The sequence below is a fragment of the Callorhinus ursinus genome, unplaced genomic scaffold (assembly GCF_003265705.2).
Source record: "Callorhinus ursinus isolate GAN/ISIS: 27379988/994484 unplaced genomic scaffold, GSC_fseal_2.0 scaffold53, whole genome shotgun sequence".
Taxonomy (NCBI): domain Eukaryota; kingdom Metazoa; phylum Chordata; class Mammalia; order Carnivora; family Otariidae; genus Callorhinus; species Callorhinus ursinus.
Genome location: NW_027397115.1, coordinates 377,878 through 394,796, shown reverse-complemented (window position 1 = coordinate 394,796; position 16,919 = coordinate 377,878). Strand labels below are relative to the sequence as shown.

Genomic DNA, 16,919 nt, shown 5'->3' with positions numbered 1-16,919 from the left:
GATTCCCCCGTCAGGTTGAGAATTCTTATGAAGGGCTGGGCCTGCCTCCTCCTTTTGAACAAGATGGATGGGGAAAAGGAGGTTGGAATCCTTTTAGAAGGCAGGTGGGTCCACAGCGTGGTTTCTTAGATGCAGAAGAGCAGTAATCTTAAGGAACAGCCGACTGTAGGAATTCGGGGGCCCCAGGGGCAAGAGCCACGTGACCCCCTTCCCTGCAGCCCCATGGCAGGGGCTGGGCACCCTGGCAGTCTCTCCTCTGTTTGTGGTCCCCGTGGCTCAGTGACCTTCAAACTCGCTCTCCATGGCCCTGCCGCCTCCCCGCCCGGCTTGCTCCTTGCCTTCTTTGGCTCCCCGCTCTCGGTTCCTGCCCCTGGCCTGCCCCTATAACTTGGATGTCCCACCAGCTCCCGGCTCTCCCGGCTCATCGGCACGCGCCGTCCCCACAGCCTCTCCCCGGGAGTGGCCGGCCTTCCTCCCTGGCTGTAGGGCTCCACGGCACGGAAGCCCCAGGGGTCCTGTCCTTGCTCGTACCCTTGTAGATGCCCTGACTGCCCCCTAGCTCCGTAAGAGCCGAAGCCGGTGCTGTCCCCTCGAGTGGGAAACCCACCCACCTTCCTGGGTCTCCGTTCTCCATCGTGTCCTTGCCGTGTTTCTAGGAATTCAAGCTCCGGCAGTTGCCTCCTCCCCTCCCTGTCTTCCCAGAACTCCTCTGTTCATTCAGGAAATGCGAGCCCCTCCCTGCGTCCTGCATGGGGGAGAGAGATGGGCAGGAGCAAGTCCTTGCCTCTGAGGCTCTGGGAGTCCAGTGGCAGCATTTATGAATGCCCCTGTTGCTTTTAGAAGGGGTCCAGCCCTGCTGCTTCGGGCCTGGGCAGCTACAGACCTGGCCTAGGTGTGGGAGCCACTGTCTGGGGCACTGGACCGCAGGCAGGACCGTCACCCCCGTTAGACAGGGGACCCACGGGGTGAGCCCCATGCAGGTTGTCCGGCTTTCCTCCTGGGCATCTGCCTGGGTGGGTGGGGCAGGGAGGTGGTCTCACTGGGACGAGGAGGTGTAGGGGGTGTTCTGGGCTGTCGAAGCAGCTGGAATTTGTAGGGCAGGCAGTTGGAACAGATGAGCCGTGTGAAGGGGGTCCCCGGACCCTGGCGGGGAGACTGAGCGAGCCAGGGCCCTGAGCAGGCAGGGCTCCACGAGGCTCAGCCCTGGTCACCTGGGGGAGGGAGGCCTGGGCCGGGGTGCTGGAGGTCAGGGGGGCAGGGGGACCCCACCCAGACTGCATTCAAAGCCAGATAGACCTGCAGTTGTACGTTCAGGGTCTTAAAGGATGGGGTGAATGACCAGATGGAGAATCTTAGCAGAGAAAAAAACTATAAAAGAGCACCGAATGCAAATTCTAGGGATAAAGCGTGTAATAGCTAAAACAGCGTCACTGCCGATGAAAAACGGCCCCACCCTGTCACTGCTTGTGCCAAGACAGGCTGGAGGGCCCCTCTCACGCGGGCTCGTGCACAAGCCGGGCCCCGGCGCACGCGGGGTCCCCTGCCATCCTCTCTCTCTCCTGGCACCCAGCCCAGCTTGCTGCTTCTCTTCCGCCAAAGCCTCCCAGCCTCAGCTCCTGTGGCTGGAGCCCCCGGGGGAGCTGGGATGGTCAGTCCCGGCCGTGTTAGCAACGTGACGGGGTGCATCCTCGGAGCAAAGACTTGTGCATCTCTGTAATTCCGTCCTTAGGATAAATTCCAAAGTGCCACCGATTGAGAAAAAGCTATCTCATGGCGAGTTTATCTTTAACTGCAGAGCTTCTCAGCCATATGTTCTTATTTATCTACAGCCCCATTTACATTTCCTCCTCCTTCCCAGGAGGGCCAGAAAAGCAGGGCAGGGTGGGGAAAGGAGCACCTGTCGGAGACGAAACTGGCCCCACTGTGGCTCAGGAGTCTCCTGTCCCAGGGACGAGGCTGTAGCTTTGGGGAAAGAGCAAAAATGGACACCTGGGTGTCCATCCCTGGGGGTCTGGATCAGCAAGCGACGGGCTATGTGACCATCACAGTCTTGGATCATTGGCGGCCCTTAAAGGGCAGGAGCTGGGTTGATTCACCCTGATCTGGACCAGAGCCAGATGTGTGAGTGGGACCACATAGGCAGGGTGCCCCGTACGCCGTGATCCCACTTTCATAAAACGTACGAGTGACGTGCGGGTAACTTGTTAATTGTATAGAAGCGGATCTGGAAGTAAGTCTAAAACATAGTAGTGGTTTCTTCTGGAGCTGAGAAGTGGGCGGGAAAGGGGATATTTTCCCTCCTAATACTGCTTTAAGCTGAAACTGTGACAAGGACATGTTTTTGTAGCTGAGCAAGTGAATGTCCTTGTTTACTTGTCACAGCCAGAAGGCAGCCTGCTGGCTCTGTGCTCAGCTGTGACTGGGACAGCTCTGGTCTCCCTGAGCCTCGTCATCCCTCCAGGGCATTCCCTGGGTTGGGCGGGGGGAGCCTGGTGGGCCCCTTCCAGCTCTGACCGGGCAAGCTCCCCGTAGGTACAGGGAGTCTGCTGAGATAACCCTATGGTCATCTCCCGGTTGGTCATGGTGTATTCTCATTTTTATAAATTCTCGGATTTGATTTGCTAAAATTGTTTATGACTTTATATCAGTGTTGTTGAGGTGTGGCAGTCTTTAAGTCTCTCTTTGATTCAAATATCTTTTCTGGTTTTAACATCACTCCATCCTAGCTTCGTAGGATGGGCTTTAAAGTGCTCACCCTTCTTTCAACCTTCTGAAATTATTTGTATAGAATCGGTATTATTTACTACATGTTTCATCATCAATGCATCCATCTGGGCCTGTAGGGGGTTTTTTTCTATGGGGGAAGTTTTTTTGTTTTTGTTTTTTTTAAAGATCTATCTGAGAGAGAGAGCAGGAGCAAAGGTGCAGAGGGAGAGGGAGAAGCAGGCTTTCCACCGAGCAGGGAGCCCGACGCGGGGCTCGATCCCCGGACCCCGGGATCATGACCTGAGCCAAAGGCAGATGCTTAACTGACTGAGCCACCCAGGCGCCCCTGGGGGAAGGTTTTTAACTACAAATTCAATTTCTTTAATAGATAAAAGTCTATTCTGGTTTTATATTTCTTCTTGAGTGAGCCTTGGTAGTTTGCATAGAATCAGATGGAGAGATCACCTGTCTTATTTCCTGATGTTGGTATTTTCTCCCCCCTCCCTCTCCTTCCCTCCCCCTCCCCTCCCCTCCCCGCATCTCCCTCCGCTTCCCTCCCCCCCTTTCTCTCTCTCTCTCCTGTGATAAGTCTGCCTAGAGTTTTATCAATTTTATTGCTCTTCTCAAAGAACCAGCTTTTGGTTTCAATTGTTTTTTTTTTTTCATTTTGCTTCTGTTTTCAATTTCACTTTCTCTTCTGGTCTTTATGATTCCTTCTACTTCCTTGGGTTTAATTTGCTCTTCTTTCTCTAGTTTCTTAAGATGGAACCTGGGGTCATTGGTTTGAAGGCTTTCTTCTTTTCTTTTTTTTTTTTTTATAAAAATTTTTTTTTTTTTTGAGACAGAGAGAATGAGAGAGAGAGAGCGCGCGCGCGCACACGAGAGGGAAGAGGGTCAGAGGGAGAAGCCGACTCCCCGCCGAGCAGGGACCCGATGCCGGACTCGATCCCGGGACTCCAGGATCATGACCTGAGCCGAAGGCAGATGCTTAACCAACTGAGCCACCCAGGCGCCCCAGGCTTTCTTCTTTCCTAAGACAGGCATTAAAGCCTTTAAAATCTCCCCCACCACCATTTTGATATGTTCTGTTTTTATTTACTTCAAAATATTTTCTAATTTCCCTTTTGATTTCTTCTTGGAACTGAGGGTTATTCCAAAGTTTTTTTTAATGTAGTTTCCAAAGATTTGGGTACTTTTCTGGAGATCTTTTTGTTACCAGTGCCAGTTTCATTTCACTCCGATCGGAGAGCGTGTCTTATAGGATTGGAGTGCTTTTAAATCGGTCAAGACTGGACTATAACCCAGCCCATGGTTATCTTGGCAGCCGCCACACACACGCTTCAGAAAGCAGTGGGATCTCCTGTGCGGGGATTTTATAAACACCAGTCTGAACGCCAGTCAGATCCAGCTGCTTGATGGTGGTGTCCGTGTCTTCCACATCCTTGCACGCTTCCTTCACTTGTTCTTACAGTTACTTACAGCAGTCTCGAAACCTTCAACTCTCCCTTTAGATTTATCCTTTCTACTCTCTGTCAGGTTAGCTTTATGGTTTTGAATCTCTTGCCAGGTTCGCAAATACTTAGCATTGTTCCATCCTCGTGATGAAGTTGCCCCTTTATCACGCAGATCATTCCTTTATCCCTGATGGGGTTCTTGGCTGGGAAACCAACTGTGTCTTCTGTTCACATGCCCCTTCAGCCTTCCTGTGGTCGGGCTTAGAGCGCTGCATCATTCCCCTGCTACTTCTAGGCTGTTTAAGACTGTGCATTCAACATGTATGTTCTGTAGGCAGCATCTAGTTTGGTCCTGCTTTGTTATCCGTTCTGAGCATTTCTGCCTTTAAGGAGGGTATTCAGACTATTTGCACTGAGTGCAATTCTTACTTAGGTTTAAATCCAGCCTCTGATAAAATCCAGATCTTCGGTTTTGCATCTGGGCGGCCTCCTGCCCCCCAGTTCCACGCGGCAGACTCAGGGGTCCTTGGTCTCCTCCTCCACCTTCCAGGCTCCTCCCAGTTCCTCCCTCCCCCCGCCCCGTCCCCGGCCCAGAGACTGGGAGGTGGGGGGGGGGCAGAAGTGGGGCATTTGTAGGGCTCCCTTTACCTGGTTCCTGTCCCACCAGGATCTTTGTGCTTTCCAGCCCCTTCACCATCGTTTCGTGTAGCTTGACTTCTTTTTGTTTTCTTTTTGGGAGGAAGAGCCAGTCTCCATTTTCCGTCTTGGCCAGAAGCAGAAGTCCATGCCGTCACTTTTACTTCGGAGGCTAAGGCAGATCTCCCTGGCACATTCCTCCAATGGAGTGAACCTAGCTTCTGGGACCACATGCCCCCGGGTGGGGTGGGGAGCCGCTTTCAGGCCCCAGCTCAGATCCCGCTGCCTCTAGGAAGCCTTTCCTGAGCTCTACCTCATGCCCCTTTCCTCTGTGGCTTATTCTCTGGCGCTATGCAAGTCAGCAGGCGCTTGCTGAACTTGTGTATGGGAAACATTGAACAAGGGACAGTCCTCTCCATGGATGAGCCTGGCAGATTTGTTTTTCTCTGTGAGTGAAAATGTCTCTAGCTCATGCCACGACCACAGGGAAAGAGCTGGGCAAACAGGTAGTTCGGATATGCTGTGAGCATGCACACGTAGAAGGCACACGTCCTGTGTTTCTGGTCATTATAGGTGCTTATTTGCCCTTTTCCCTCCCTCGCCTGAGCAGGCTCAGCCGCACACACCACACGGCCCTCACTTCGGTGCCGGGTGTGGAGTAGATGCAGCATGGCCGGTGCCTGGCTGCCCTGAGCAGATCCGTGAATGCCGCTCAGCCAGGCTGGGCTTCAGCGGGAGAGCAGGTGCTTGGTTGTGAACATGCTACGTTTGAGATGCCAGGTAGGGACCCAGGTGGGGACATCCTGAAGGCAGTAGGTAAGCAAGTCTGGAGTACAGGAGAGAAGAAGGTGTGGCTGCTTGGGGAAATCCCGAGCCATTAATAGTGGGGATGGAGTTTCTCATGGGACAGAGGCAGTCATGTGAGAAGCAGGTGTGGACAGAGGAGTCTGAGGATTGAGTCCCAGGGCACCCCAACATGTCGAGCTGGGGAGATGACAAGGAACCAGTGAAGAAGACTGAGGTGCAGCCGTCGAGGCGGGAGGACACCAGACCGGTGCGGGGGCTTGTGGGGAAAGACAAGGGAGCCTCTCACAAAAAAAGGGAGTGACTGACGGCCTGAAGTTCTCCAAGAGCCTCCTTTGCTCTGCTGGGGTGGGTAATGGGAGCTGACGGGACAGGGGCCTGGGGGATGTTGGGGGTGCCACACGGGCTGGGGCATCAGTGAGCAGGCGTGTGCAAGGCTGCCTCCTGCTGGCTGAGCTTGAGCCCTCGTTCTGCCCCTCGGTGGCTGTCCCGGCGCCACTCTGGTACCTGGGGAGAGGTAGCAGCATCACCCCATCTACCTCCCATGCCCTGCCTGTCAGCTGCGCGCATTGGAAAGGTGCCCCCGGCGTTTGCTGGTGTTGGACTGGATGTGGCAACATCAGGCTTTCACTTTTAATTTACTTAATATTTTGGTCTATACGTTGATTTTTTTTTTTTTTATTGGCTTTGCCAATACAGAACTCCATAGGCTATTGAGCAGGACTGGTCTGAAGGTCCATGAGAGTCTTGGCCTTGGAAAGACAATAGAGTTTTCAACAAATGCACCCAGGGAAAGACATTTTGGGCTGGGTGAGCTCTGATCGGATCCGGCGTGGCCAGCCTTGCACGTGGGGGCATCTGGGGAGCCCGCACACGGGTCAGAGGATGGCAGTTCCTGGGGAACCAGGCCTGGCTGTGCCCTCCAGGGACTGCTGGGAGGCTGGTCTTCGAGGAGAATGCAAACTCTTGGAGTTCAAGGCTGCCGCAGGGCTGGAGGAGGAGGAGTCTGGTGCCGGACAGAGTGAAACTTCCTTACAGAGAGTCAGCCTCTTTTCCTTGGATAAATGTTCCCTGTGTTGCGTTTACAGAGTCCCGAAAAAGTGGATCCTGAACATTTTTGCCAGTTGTCTTGTTGCTTTTACGGAGGAGAGAATTTTCCAGCGTGTTGCCGATGTCACTCAGCATTGTTCTTTCTCTTTAAATAATTATCTATTTTCGTATAAGGGAACTATGTGATAAAAAAATATAATACAGAAGAGCAAATGAATACATAAAATGATCAATTCCTGACATTTCTGTGCCAATTTGTAATATATATATTTGCAAAATTAGACACCTACACATACACAAATATATTTCTATAGATGACATACATACTTTTGTGCAAGCTGCTGTTACAAAACGTTACAAGCATCCCGTGAATGTCTTTCTGGCACTCAGTAGCTTACACACCACCGTTTTTGATGGGCTTGCCGCGGTCCAGTGGTACGGTGCACTGTAATCTGACAGGTGTTTTCTTGGCTTTTTTGGTTGTGTGTAATTTCTTACTTTCATCAGTGATGCTGGATGAATACCTTTCTATGTGCTTTTATGTGCTCGTGCCACTTGTTTTGGGAGAAATCCCGGAAGTGGGATTTCTGGGTCAGAACACGGGAACATAGGTGTGTCCCGGGGCACCTGGGGAGGGAAGCTGGCTCGCTTCCCACAGTCTGGACAGAAAGGTCTCGCAGCCGCTGTTTCCCAGCTTCACCTCCTGCTCTGTGTTAGCGCCTACGCTCTGGGACGCGTGCTCAGTCACACTGATGCTGATGGTCAGGTGCACGTGCCGGGCAAATTTATGAAAAGGCTCATTTAAAGCTATTTGTCTGGAAATTTCCTTTTTTGACTTTTCAGTAACAAAACCTAGTAACATGCTGACACTCTGGAGAAGACCTGAAGTGGTCCCCTAAGTTTTTGTGCTGGCCCTACTGTGTGCGCAGGCTCTGCCTGGGAGGCTGGGAGAACCGCTTGTTCCCGGTGCAGAGCGAATTCTCATTTACATCTGGAAATCTCTGATGAGGGGAGCTTTTTCTCAGTGAAGAACAAATATGATTAAAGTTTGTAATAAGAAACCCAAGACATTTGCAATGGGCTTAAAAGACTTTCGTTATCAAAAGCTAAAAAGATTAAACCGCATTCAGGGCTGTTTCATGGTTGAGCACATTCTGGTTCTCCGAAAATGGCAATCCCTCCTTGCCATGTATTAGACCCTTGACATTCACGAAGGATTTGTCCCGAGACCTTCGAGACTCCCTTAACTCATGAATGCCACCATAGCTTTCGATTTCCCCCAGAACACACAGTAAAGACTAATGGGAAATGCATGTGACTCCTTCAGGCTTTTTATGACCCTATAAATATAGGGCTCTAGTCATTTATAATGCTATTAAAATAAATTCAGGCTGGAGCCCTTGCTGAAATGGTTTGTGGAGTCACTATTTTTCTCTGTCTCTATAAAACACATAGCAAACAAGCTCATATTAGAAATTCAAATCTCAGCTGAGCCCCAAGTTTTGTGTCTCACTTTATCCCAAACTTCTGTTAAACTATCACGTTATTAGACTCATTTCTCGCTTTGTGTCCCATCTTTGACACTGGACATTGGCTGTCTTCAGGAGCCATTTTTTTTTTTTTTTGAGAAATAACCTTTCCTTCCACCCACGGGTGGATAATGGTTTGAGCCCCATGATTGAAACCTGTGTCCCAACAGAGCTACAAAACCACACACCCTGCGTTGTACTTCGCAGTTACTCTCCAGGGCAGGTGGGGAGTCTCATTCAGAAAGCTCAACGAACCAGAACACCTCCATTTCCGAATAGCCCACGAATGAATGATCCTTCTCTGCTCGTGAACACTGCCAAACCCCACTTCTTTTCATTTAGACATTCCATTCTCTGAGATCTTACTCGCACCCTGATTTCACTCAGCTGATCCTAGACGTGTGTGGAAATAAAGATCAGCCTCAGCCTGGAGACCCTGAGTCAGCCTCCCTGTTCCTTCATTCAACAGTATTCACTGGGAACATGCTGCATCAGCACGGATCTGGGGCCCGGGAGGGCAGACTGCCGTTGAACTTAGTCTCGAGCAGGAGCCGGAATAGAGTAACTGACAGGGAAGAGATGAGATACGGGGGGGATTAACTGTGTGGTGTGCTGCTGTTTGGAGCCCCATTGGGCCTCTTCAGGAAGGTTCAAGGCTTGCTGTGGCGACAGGGCCGGCCGTGGATGGTCTAGCAGAGCAGGGTGGCAGGCGGAGGGCAGACTGGCAGTGGAGGCCCTGAGGTGGGGTATTCTAGGGACTCAAAGAAGACCCACGTGGCCAGAGGGTAGTGGTCAGTAGGGAGTGTGGACCATGTGGGGAAGGGGGAGAGGAGGGGGCTGCCATGTGGGGAGTAAACTGTAAGTCTTGGTCCACACTCAGAAGAAAACCTGGGTGCCACTAATAATCACCCCGGGGCAACAGGTGTTGACCAGGACGGTCCCTGGAGGTCTGGGATGTGTGATCGATCGCTCACCCGTGGAGGGTGTGTCCCATGGGTGGTGACATCCCTTTGTCCCAGTGTTGCCCACGTTCCCGCTGGAAGGCACTCCAAGCTGACAAAGGTACCCCCACGGCTCTGAGGCTGAAGCCTCCCTCCAACAGGTGGGTGGCTAGATCAGCCAGCCAGCGGTTGACTAACACGTGTTTTCTCCCCTTCTCTCCCCCTCTTTGGTGGCGCTCAGGAACACTGCCAAGGAAATGCAAGAAGGAGCTCTTGGCGGTGAAGCTGAGGAATCGGCCCAGCAAGCAGGAATTGGAAGACAGGAATATTTTCCCCAGGAGGACTGATGAAGAGAGACAGGAAATCCGGCAGCAGATTGAGATGAAACTCTCCAAGTGAGTAGTGGCGCGTCCCCACAAGCGGAGGCTGTGTCCCACTGGGCCGCCCGAGCCCCTCGGAGGCCCTGCCTTCCCGGGACCGCGCTGGCTCAGGGTGCCCTCACGGGGCTCTGACGGGGGCTTCTCGGCTCGCCACTCTCTGCACTTGGGACAGGACAGTGCTTTGCCGTGGGGGCTGTCCCGTGCACCCTCGGGTACCGAGCAGCAAGCTGGGTCTCTACACGTGACATCCTCCTGTGACAATCACAACTGTCCCCACACGTTTCCAAATGCCCCCAGGGAGGGGAGCACATCCCCTGCCCCCCCCCCCCGTGGAGAAGCTCTGGTCTACAGCATCCAGGCGGGCGCCTGCAGGAGTGAAGGGGGTCACTGTGGGGAGAGACAGTGACAGAGTGGGGAGCACGTGCTTTGTCGGTGTCCAGGGCATAGAGAAGAGTCCCACCTGATCATTTTCCTGCAAGAATTGCAGTCAGTATTGCCAGATCCTCTAAGTTGTCCAAGAAATCTGTAAATCTATATTGGGGGCACAGTGTGTGCACTGAGTTGGGCCCATCTGCCACCTGGCTGTGTCCCAGAGCCGTGAGTGAGCACCTTCTGCTCCCAAGGCTCCCCTTGGCGGTCCCCAGGGCTGGCCGGCTGGAGATGCCTTGGGCTACGGACCAGTGCAGCATGCAGCTGTGGGTCTCTGCGGCTGAGGTCTGTTGGGATCGTTATGTGGCCTGCGAAAGGATGCTTTGTAAGGAGGAGGGGGTGAGACTGGGACAATGTGGCGGTTTCAAGTGCTGGCCGACTCTAGGTTGCTTTCCAGGAACTGAGGTCACGGGGGTCCAGAACCCAGAGCACACTGGGCCTCCCAGCTCTCACCAGCGTCCCCCACCACGAAGCCAGCCCAGAGCTGAGCTTGGACTAAAGGGCTTTGTTGGGAGTCAGGCTCTTCCAGCAGGGTAGGCCTCTGCTTCTTCCAGTCCTCCCAGAGAGGGGCCAAATCGTAGCCCCAAGATTTGTATGTGGGTGTTGGAGAGGAAATATTAATGGGCTTTCAGGCACCCAGTGCTGCACTCAGCCGCCCACATGTTGCCATCTCCCCGACCTTGGGCACCTGTGGCGTATCGGCTAGGCTGGGCTGAAGGAACGGTGTCCTGGATCCCCTCTAGCCCACCCATTCCCTCTTTAAACCCCAAAGCTGGTCCTGCAGAGTAGGAAGAGACAATCTGATGATGATGAGCTATACCAGCTGTCCCTGGGCCCCGCCCTTGATTTGCCCTTGACCCACACTTCTCACCTTCCCCTGCACCCCGGGCACCTACAGCGACCATGGGAAAATGCAGATTCTGATGAAGCAGATCTGCAGCGAGGCCTGAGGGTCTGCGTGTTAGACGAGCTCCCGGGGATGCCGTTCCTGCCGGTCTGTGGGCCACATGTGCAGTAACGAAGGTCTCAAGCAGGATCTCCCAACCCCGGCACTCTTGACATTTGAGGCCAGATAACTCTGTGGGGTCTTGGTGGGACATTCAGCAGCAAACTGGCTTCCACCCAAAAGATACTCCTCTAGCCCCCCACCCGCCCAGCTGTGACAAGCTACAATGTCTCCAGTCATTGTTGAGTGGCCCCTGGGGGACAGAATCCGTCCTGGTCAACATGCACTGATCTGAAGGTCACCTTGGACTTCTTCTCCAGGAAGTCCTTCCTCTGCCTGAGGCCCAGGGCTCTGTGTTCAAGTGGACCAACCCTTGTTTCTGCTCTGTGCTGAGGAGCATGGACCCCAGTGTACCCACCTTCTACTGAAATCCTTTACTGAGTGTTTTCAGGGTGGAGGCCAAGGAGCGTGCATGGGTGAAGCCCGGATGGTGGGTGCTGTGAGTCCCTGCACCTCGGTTTTCTCGCCTGTAAAATGGGGATGAGACCAGCTGCCAGGCCCATGGCAGGGGGAGGGGCGGGTTCAGCATGGCACATGTTACTGCAGGCCTCTGGGATGCCAAGCCAGTGTCTTAAGGACTTGGAATCATGCAGACCTGCATTTGAATTCTCTCTACTGATGCGCTAGGTGACCTTACCCCCCTCCCCTGGGTCTTGCTTTTTTCATCTGTAAAATGGAGTGCTGACCTTCCAAGGTCATTGTCTGTTTCAGGGAGATCGCATAAGGAAGGCGTGTTGCAGAGCCCCTATCATGTGGCAGGTGCTCGAGGCTGGGCTGCTGACCTCTGGGAGTCGGGTCCTCTTCCTGCATCGGCTCAAAGCTGTGTGGCGGAGGGTGGTGCCTGGTGCTGACCTGGGGCTCAGGAACCCCGTGGGAAGCTTCTTATAATGCAGATCCATGAGCCCCATCCAAACCTGAGACCAGAACATTTTAACCAATTGCCTGATAATGCATGGTGAGGGAACCTCCCAGTGTTGGACCATATTAGCCTGATTGCAGTGAGATTGTGGTACCCGTCAAGCATTTATCACTTCATCTGGTCAATCAACAAGGACTTAATTTACTCGTGAGGGGTGGGCACGGTGGCAGTTGCTAGAGATACAGCCCCGGGCCATGGAGGTCACTCTCGTCAGCTCGGGAGTTCCTGGAGAACAGCAGCGGCCTCAGACCCCTTCCCGTGTGGCTGATGCCCACTCCAGTGCTTGGTCCAGGGAAGATGCTCAAGAAACACACGCAGGAGGGAGGGGGGAGGGAAACAGATGCATGGATCCCTGAGGGGTTCAGCTATCACAGAGAGGAGAGGAGGCCTGGGCACAGGCATGGATGCCCCAGGGCAGGGGAGGGGACAGGTTCAGGACACGGAGCCCCAGACCAGGGTCAGCGCCTGCTGTGGGGCGTGGTCTCCCAGAGGCCCTCCGGAGAGGGGGGTGTGGACCAGCGTTTCCTAAAGACCGGCAGGCATTGGGAACCGTTACGAGAATGGTCTGTTTGCCACGGGACACATCAGAGCCTTTAATGCCACAGCACAAGGTGCAGCTCTAGAAGAGGAGGCGGGGCATCTTCGCTCCAGTGTGTGCAGCCAGGAGGCCTTTTCTTCCTGGGTGCTGGGACGGCCACGTGCATGGCCACGTGGGCAGTGCCACTCCTGGCATCGCTCTGGCCTCAGCTGTGCTGGAGGTGTTCCGGGGGGCTGTGGGGTGTCCATCCAGACCCACGTGCCCAGACCTCACCCACAGTGGGTGGGGGAAGTTCATGCACCCCCCCCGGTGAGTTACTGGTGTAGTGGGAGGAATATTAGACTGAGGACCAGGGAGGTGGTGGGGACGGTCTCCACATCCTGGGACGAGGTTGGGGGTATGGTGTTACCACCTTGGGGGGACTTGGATGGCTAATGCTTTGGTGTGGCCCTGACAGCCTGCATAGGCAGGTGAGGCTCCCGGACCCCACGGTGGATCATAGGCTGCGGGGATCCGGCCCTCATGGTATAGTCCCAGCAGCTACTGAGCACGGCTGGACCATGTCTCTCGCGGGGCTCCAGTTCCAGCATGTCACGTGAAGAACGGGACAGTCTGTGCTTCCCAAACTACAGCACTGCTGAGGGGGCTGTGACAAGAGCTTCCAGGTCTGTAGACCCCCGAGGGATCGAGCCTTCAGTCTCCTGTCAGTATTGCTGCTGAAGCACGAGCCCCGTGTTCTACTTACATATTGTTTTTATGATAAAGGAGGTTTCCTGTCTCTTCACCGGGGTGTTCTAAGGCTCACGTGAGAAGCCACGGGAAGAGGGGAGTGCCATGAATAGAGCCTCCTGCCGCACGCTGGAGTCATGATGGAACGACCTGTCTTGATCCTCTCTCTGCCTCCATTTCTTTGCACACTGCTCCGTACTCATGCAGTCGTGCCTGAGCAGCTACCTGCTGAATAACCATGACGTGCCAGACACCGTGCAGGGTGCTAGGGTGTCATAGCAAACAGTACAGAGGCACTGTCTGCCCTGTGGGGCTTGCAGCATCTGGGTGTGCTACAGGCAGGGCTGGATCCAGATGCTTGCATGGCATTGACAGGAGTTGGTCTGTTTCTGTTTCTTGACTCTCTTGTGCTCTGTGTGACTTCATTCTCTGGCTCTTTCACTCGGACGTCCTAACCCCCAAAGCTCCAGGCTTACATCTACACAGGAGCCCATTCCTGAAGCGATCACCTTGACCAAGGGGATAGAGGGGGCTGGTTGGACAAGTTTGGGTCACGTGCTCGTCCCTGAGCCAGTCACTGTGGCCAAGAGAACATGCTCATTAGTCAAGCTTGGTGTACGTTGTTGCTGGTCTTGTTGATGGGATGTGCGCTCACAGGAGGTTTGGTGTTGTCTTATTTCTAGTGAGATTGAACATTTTCTCAGTGTTTATCAGCTACTTGGTTTCTTTTTCTTTTCACGTACTTAACCTGCTGCCTTCTTTGTCTTAGTAATTTTAGGAGTGTACTTTGGAAATTGTGGTTTCCATTCCTTTCTCAATTTGGGGGCTCGTATTTTCATTTTGTTCACACTTTCCTGTGTGCAGGAAGGTCATTGGATTACTAATCATGCTTCGAGCATCCACAGGTTTCTCTGTGAAGGGCCAGAGAGTGAATATTTTCGGCTTCGTGGACCCAACAGTGTCTGTTGTAACAACACAAGTCTATCACAGCACTAACGCAGCAAGTAGGCCGTGTGGCGTGAGTGCGCCTGGCTGCGTGCCAATAAAACTTTATTTACAAATGTAGGCAGTGGCCCACAGGGCATAGTTTGCCGACCTCTAATATACTTTATGGTTCATGCTGTTTGTGTCATGTTCAAAAAAATCCTTCCCTACCCAGAAGCAACCGTATTATTTTTTGGCTGACTTTTAGCTCTGCCAACTGATAATGGTTTTCTATTTGGTAAACCAAGTTCTCTTTCAAAATAGAGTATTAAGTGAATTGATTTAAAGAGAAAAATAGTGGGGCGCCTGGGTGGCTCAGTCGTTAAGCGTCTGCCTTCGGCTCAGGCCATGGTCTCAGGGTCCTGGGATCGAGCCCCGCGTCGGGCTCCCTGCTCTGCGGGGAGTCAGCTTTTTCCTCTCCCTCTGCCCCTCCTGCCCGCTCGTGCTTGTTCTCTCTCTCAAAAAAATATCTTTATTAAAAAAAAGAGAAAAGTAGTGAACAGTGATGTATATGTAGTTCAAACACAGGACAAAATTATCACGAGGATGCCTGGAGTAAGAAAAGTCCAGGGAGCCCCCCCACCCCTGTCGGTGGGGGCCAGGAACCGCTCTGGAGGGCCTGGAGAGGCACCCCGAACACACACCCTGGACTGGGTTTCGCCCATTACTTGCTGAGTCTGTAATTAATTTTAGATCTTGGACAAGAGTAGCTCCTTGGGCATTCATCACCAGGTGTGAAAACGGAAAAGCGGGTCTAGTTCTGGGGTTCCAGAGAGTGGCAGTTGAGAAGTTGCGTCCCGGAAGGTCAGCTACTTGTTTCCCCGCAGAAACGGTTTAATTGGATCCCTTTGTCTTTGTTTGCCTCCATCCAGGGTCTTCGGCTAGCACTTTCTGAATAATTCAGCCCTGGTTGCCATGGCAGCACGCCATCCACTGGTCCCCCTCCAGTGTGCTGGCTGTTTTTGTTTTGATTTATTTTCCTTAATTTCTAGACCTTGAAGACTTTATCTTTGGGGCACTCCCAGGGCTATTGGTGAAGCAGTCACAGTCCCTGGCTCCGTGCGCTGGGTCTGGGGACTCTGTGAAGTCACAGGCCTCCCTCCCTACAGGAGGGCAGCGCACCTCTGAAAGGTGTCCACCTGGAGGCAGGCAGCACGTTAGGGACCCACAGCGCCTGCATATCACACAGTAGGTGTGTTCTGGAAATCATGCCCAAAGGCACGGACTTGTGCACCATATAGAGGGCGTGGCGATTAAAGATGCCTGGGAGGTTTCATTTGTCAGGGCCGACCCCGTGCAGTAAGTTCTGCTTGTTTTCCTTCATTTAATTTAATCCTTGCAGGAACTGGGTAAAATAGGTATTCCTTTTTTTTTTTCCTCCGATTATTTTTTTAAATTTTATTTTGTTGGTCACCAGACATTACAGCATTACTTTTTGATGCAGTGTTCCGTGATTCATTGTTTGCGCATAACACCCAGTGCTCCACGCAGAACGTGCCTCTTTAATACCCATCACCAGGCTAACCCGTACCCCCACCCCCTCCCCTCTAGAACCCTCAGTTTGTTTCTCAAAGTCCATCGTCTCTCAGGGTTCAACTCTCCCTCCAGTTTCCCCCCCTTTTTATCTCCATTTTACAGATGAGCACACTAAGCCTTTAGGAGAGGTTCAGTGGCTTGCTCGGGGCCCCACGGTTCCAGGTGTATCTTCTGGGACCCCCCCCCACCCCCAGGCCCAGGGGAAGCGTGTTCTGGGAGAGTTCTGCCTCATTTATCGCAGGGTCTTGCGTTTTCTCATCGTGGTCTGGCTTACTTCTCTCAGGGGGCATCCGGGGGCTTCCAGCCAACACGTCCGGCCCCTGGGCACAGAGTATTTCCTGTCCCTGTCCGGGTGGGGGGACAGAGATGATGCCGTGTCCCCCCACCCCGTGGAGTAGTGCGGGGTTCATGATGTCCAGGAAGGGCCCCTCAGCCATACACAGGCTCTGGGGAAATGTGGCAGGCAGGCTCGATCCCAGCCTCCCCGTCACGGTGGTGGGAACTGGGAAAAGCCTGCCATCTCTGAGTCTCCTCCTGGTTGTAAGATGGAGACAGGGCAGCGCCTTCCCCCTGGTTAGTCCTTGCAAGAACAGAAAGCATGTTCCTGGCGGGAGGCGCTCAGGGGGATGGACCTGCTGCTGGTAGGCGCTTGGCTAGGGGCCCCCCCTGGGTTAGCGGTCACCTGCACAGGAGGATTCTGCAAGCATCCCCTGTACACTCACCTGCAGGTCGCACAGTAGCATCAGCATCGTTGTTAATGCCAATGCGATTGCTGTTCTCATTGGTTCTGATTTGTGGCTGCTGTATAATCTGCCTGGGACAGAGGGGCCTGGGTGATGCACGTACTTTCTATTAACTGTCCCGTGGGGGGCCCTCCACTCCGGGGCCACGTCCTGAGAAGCTGATGAAGGCTCAGTACTGTCCTTTGGGCGTTGGTACTTAGCATGTTAACACGGGAGTTAAATGATCCTCGAGCTTATCTCTTTGTACATTTTGTTCAGCTCTATCCAGAACAGTTTGCCACCACTCAGCCTCCATGGAAACAAAGGTTCCCAGGGGAAAAAAAAAAATGTGCAACTGCCCCCACCCACCGTGGTCGCCTCGAAATCCACAAAATTTGAAGGAAGAAGCTGGATGCTTTGAGGGATGGAGATTGGCACCTGCTTTATCGTGGGGTTGCCTAGACCTGAGTACCAGCTTTGGTACCTTCTGTCCACTGAAGCCTCAGGGTGGTGAGAGTCCCTTACAGGGTCTCCTTTCTATGGATACAGAATTTCA

The 16,919-nt window shown here is 53.3% G+C and overlaps 1 protein-coding gene across 3 annotated transcripts in view; it reads left to right on the top strand.

Annotated features, from left to right (window-relative positions):
• Positions 1 to 16,919, top strand: part of PHACTR3 (phosphatase and actin regulator 3) — a 227,879-nt gene that overhangs the window by 181,178 nt on the left and 29,782 nt on the right. For all 3 annotated transcript variants that reach the window (XM_073883990.1, XM_073883988.1, XM_073883989.1), the window contains one exon: positions 9,362 to 9,515. In XM_073883990.1, coding sequence (XP_073740091.1) covers positions 9,362 to 9,515 — 154 coding nt within the window. The remainder of the gene's footprint in view (positions 1 to 9,361; positions 9,516 to 16,919) is intronic.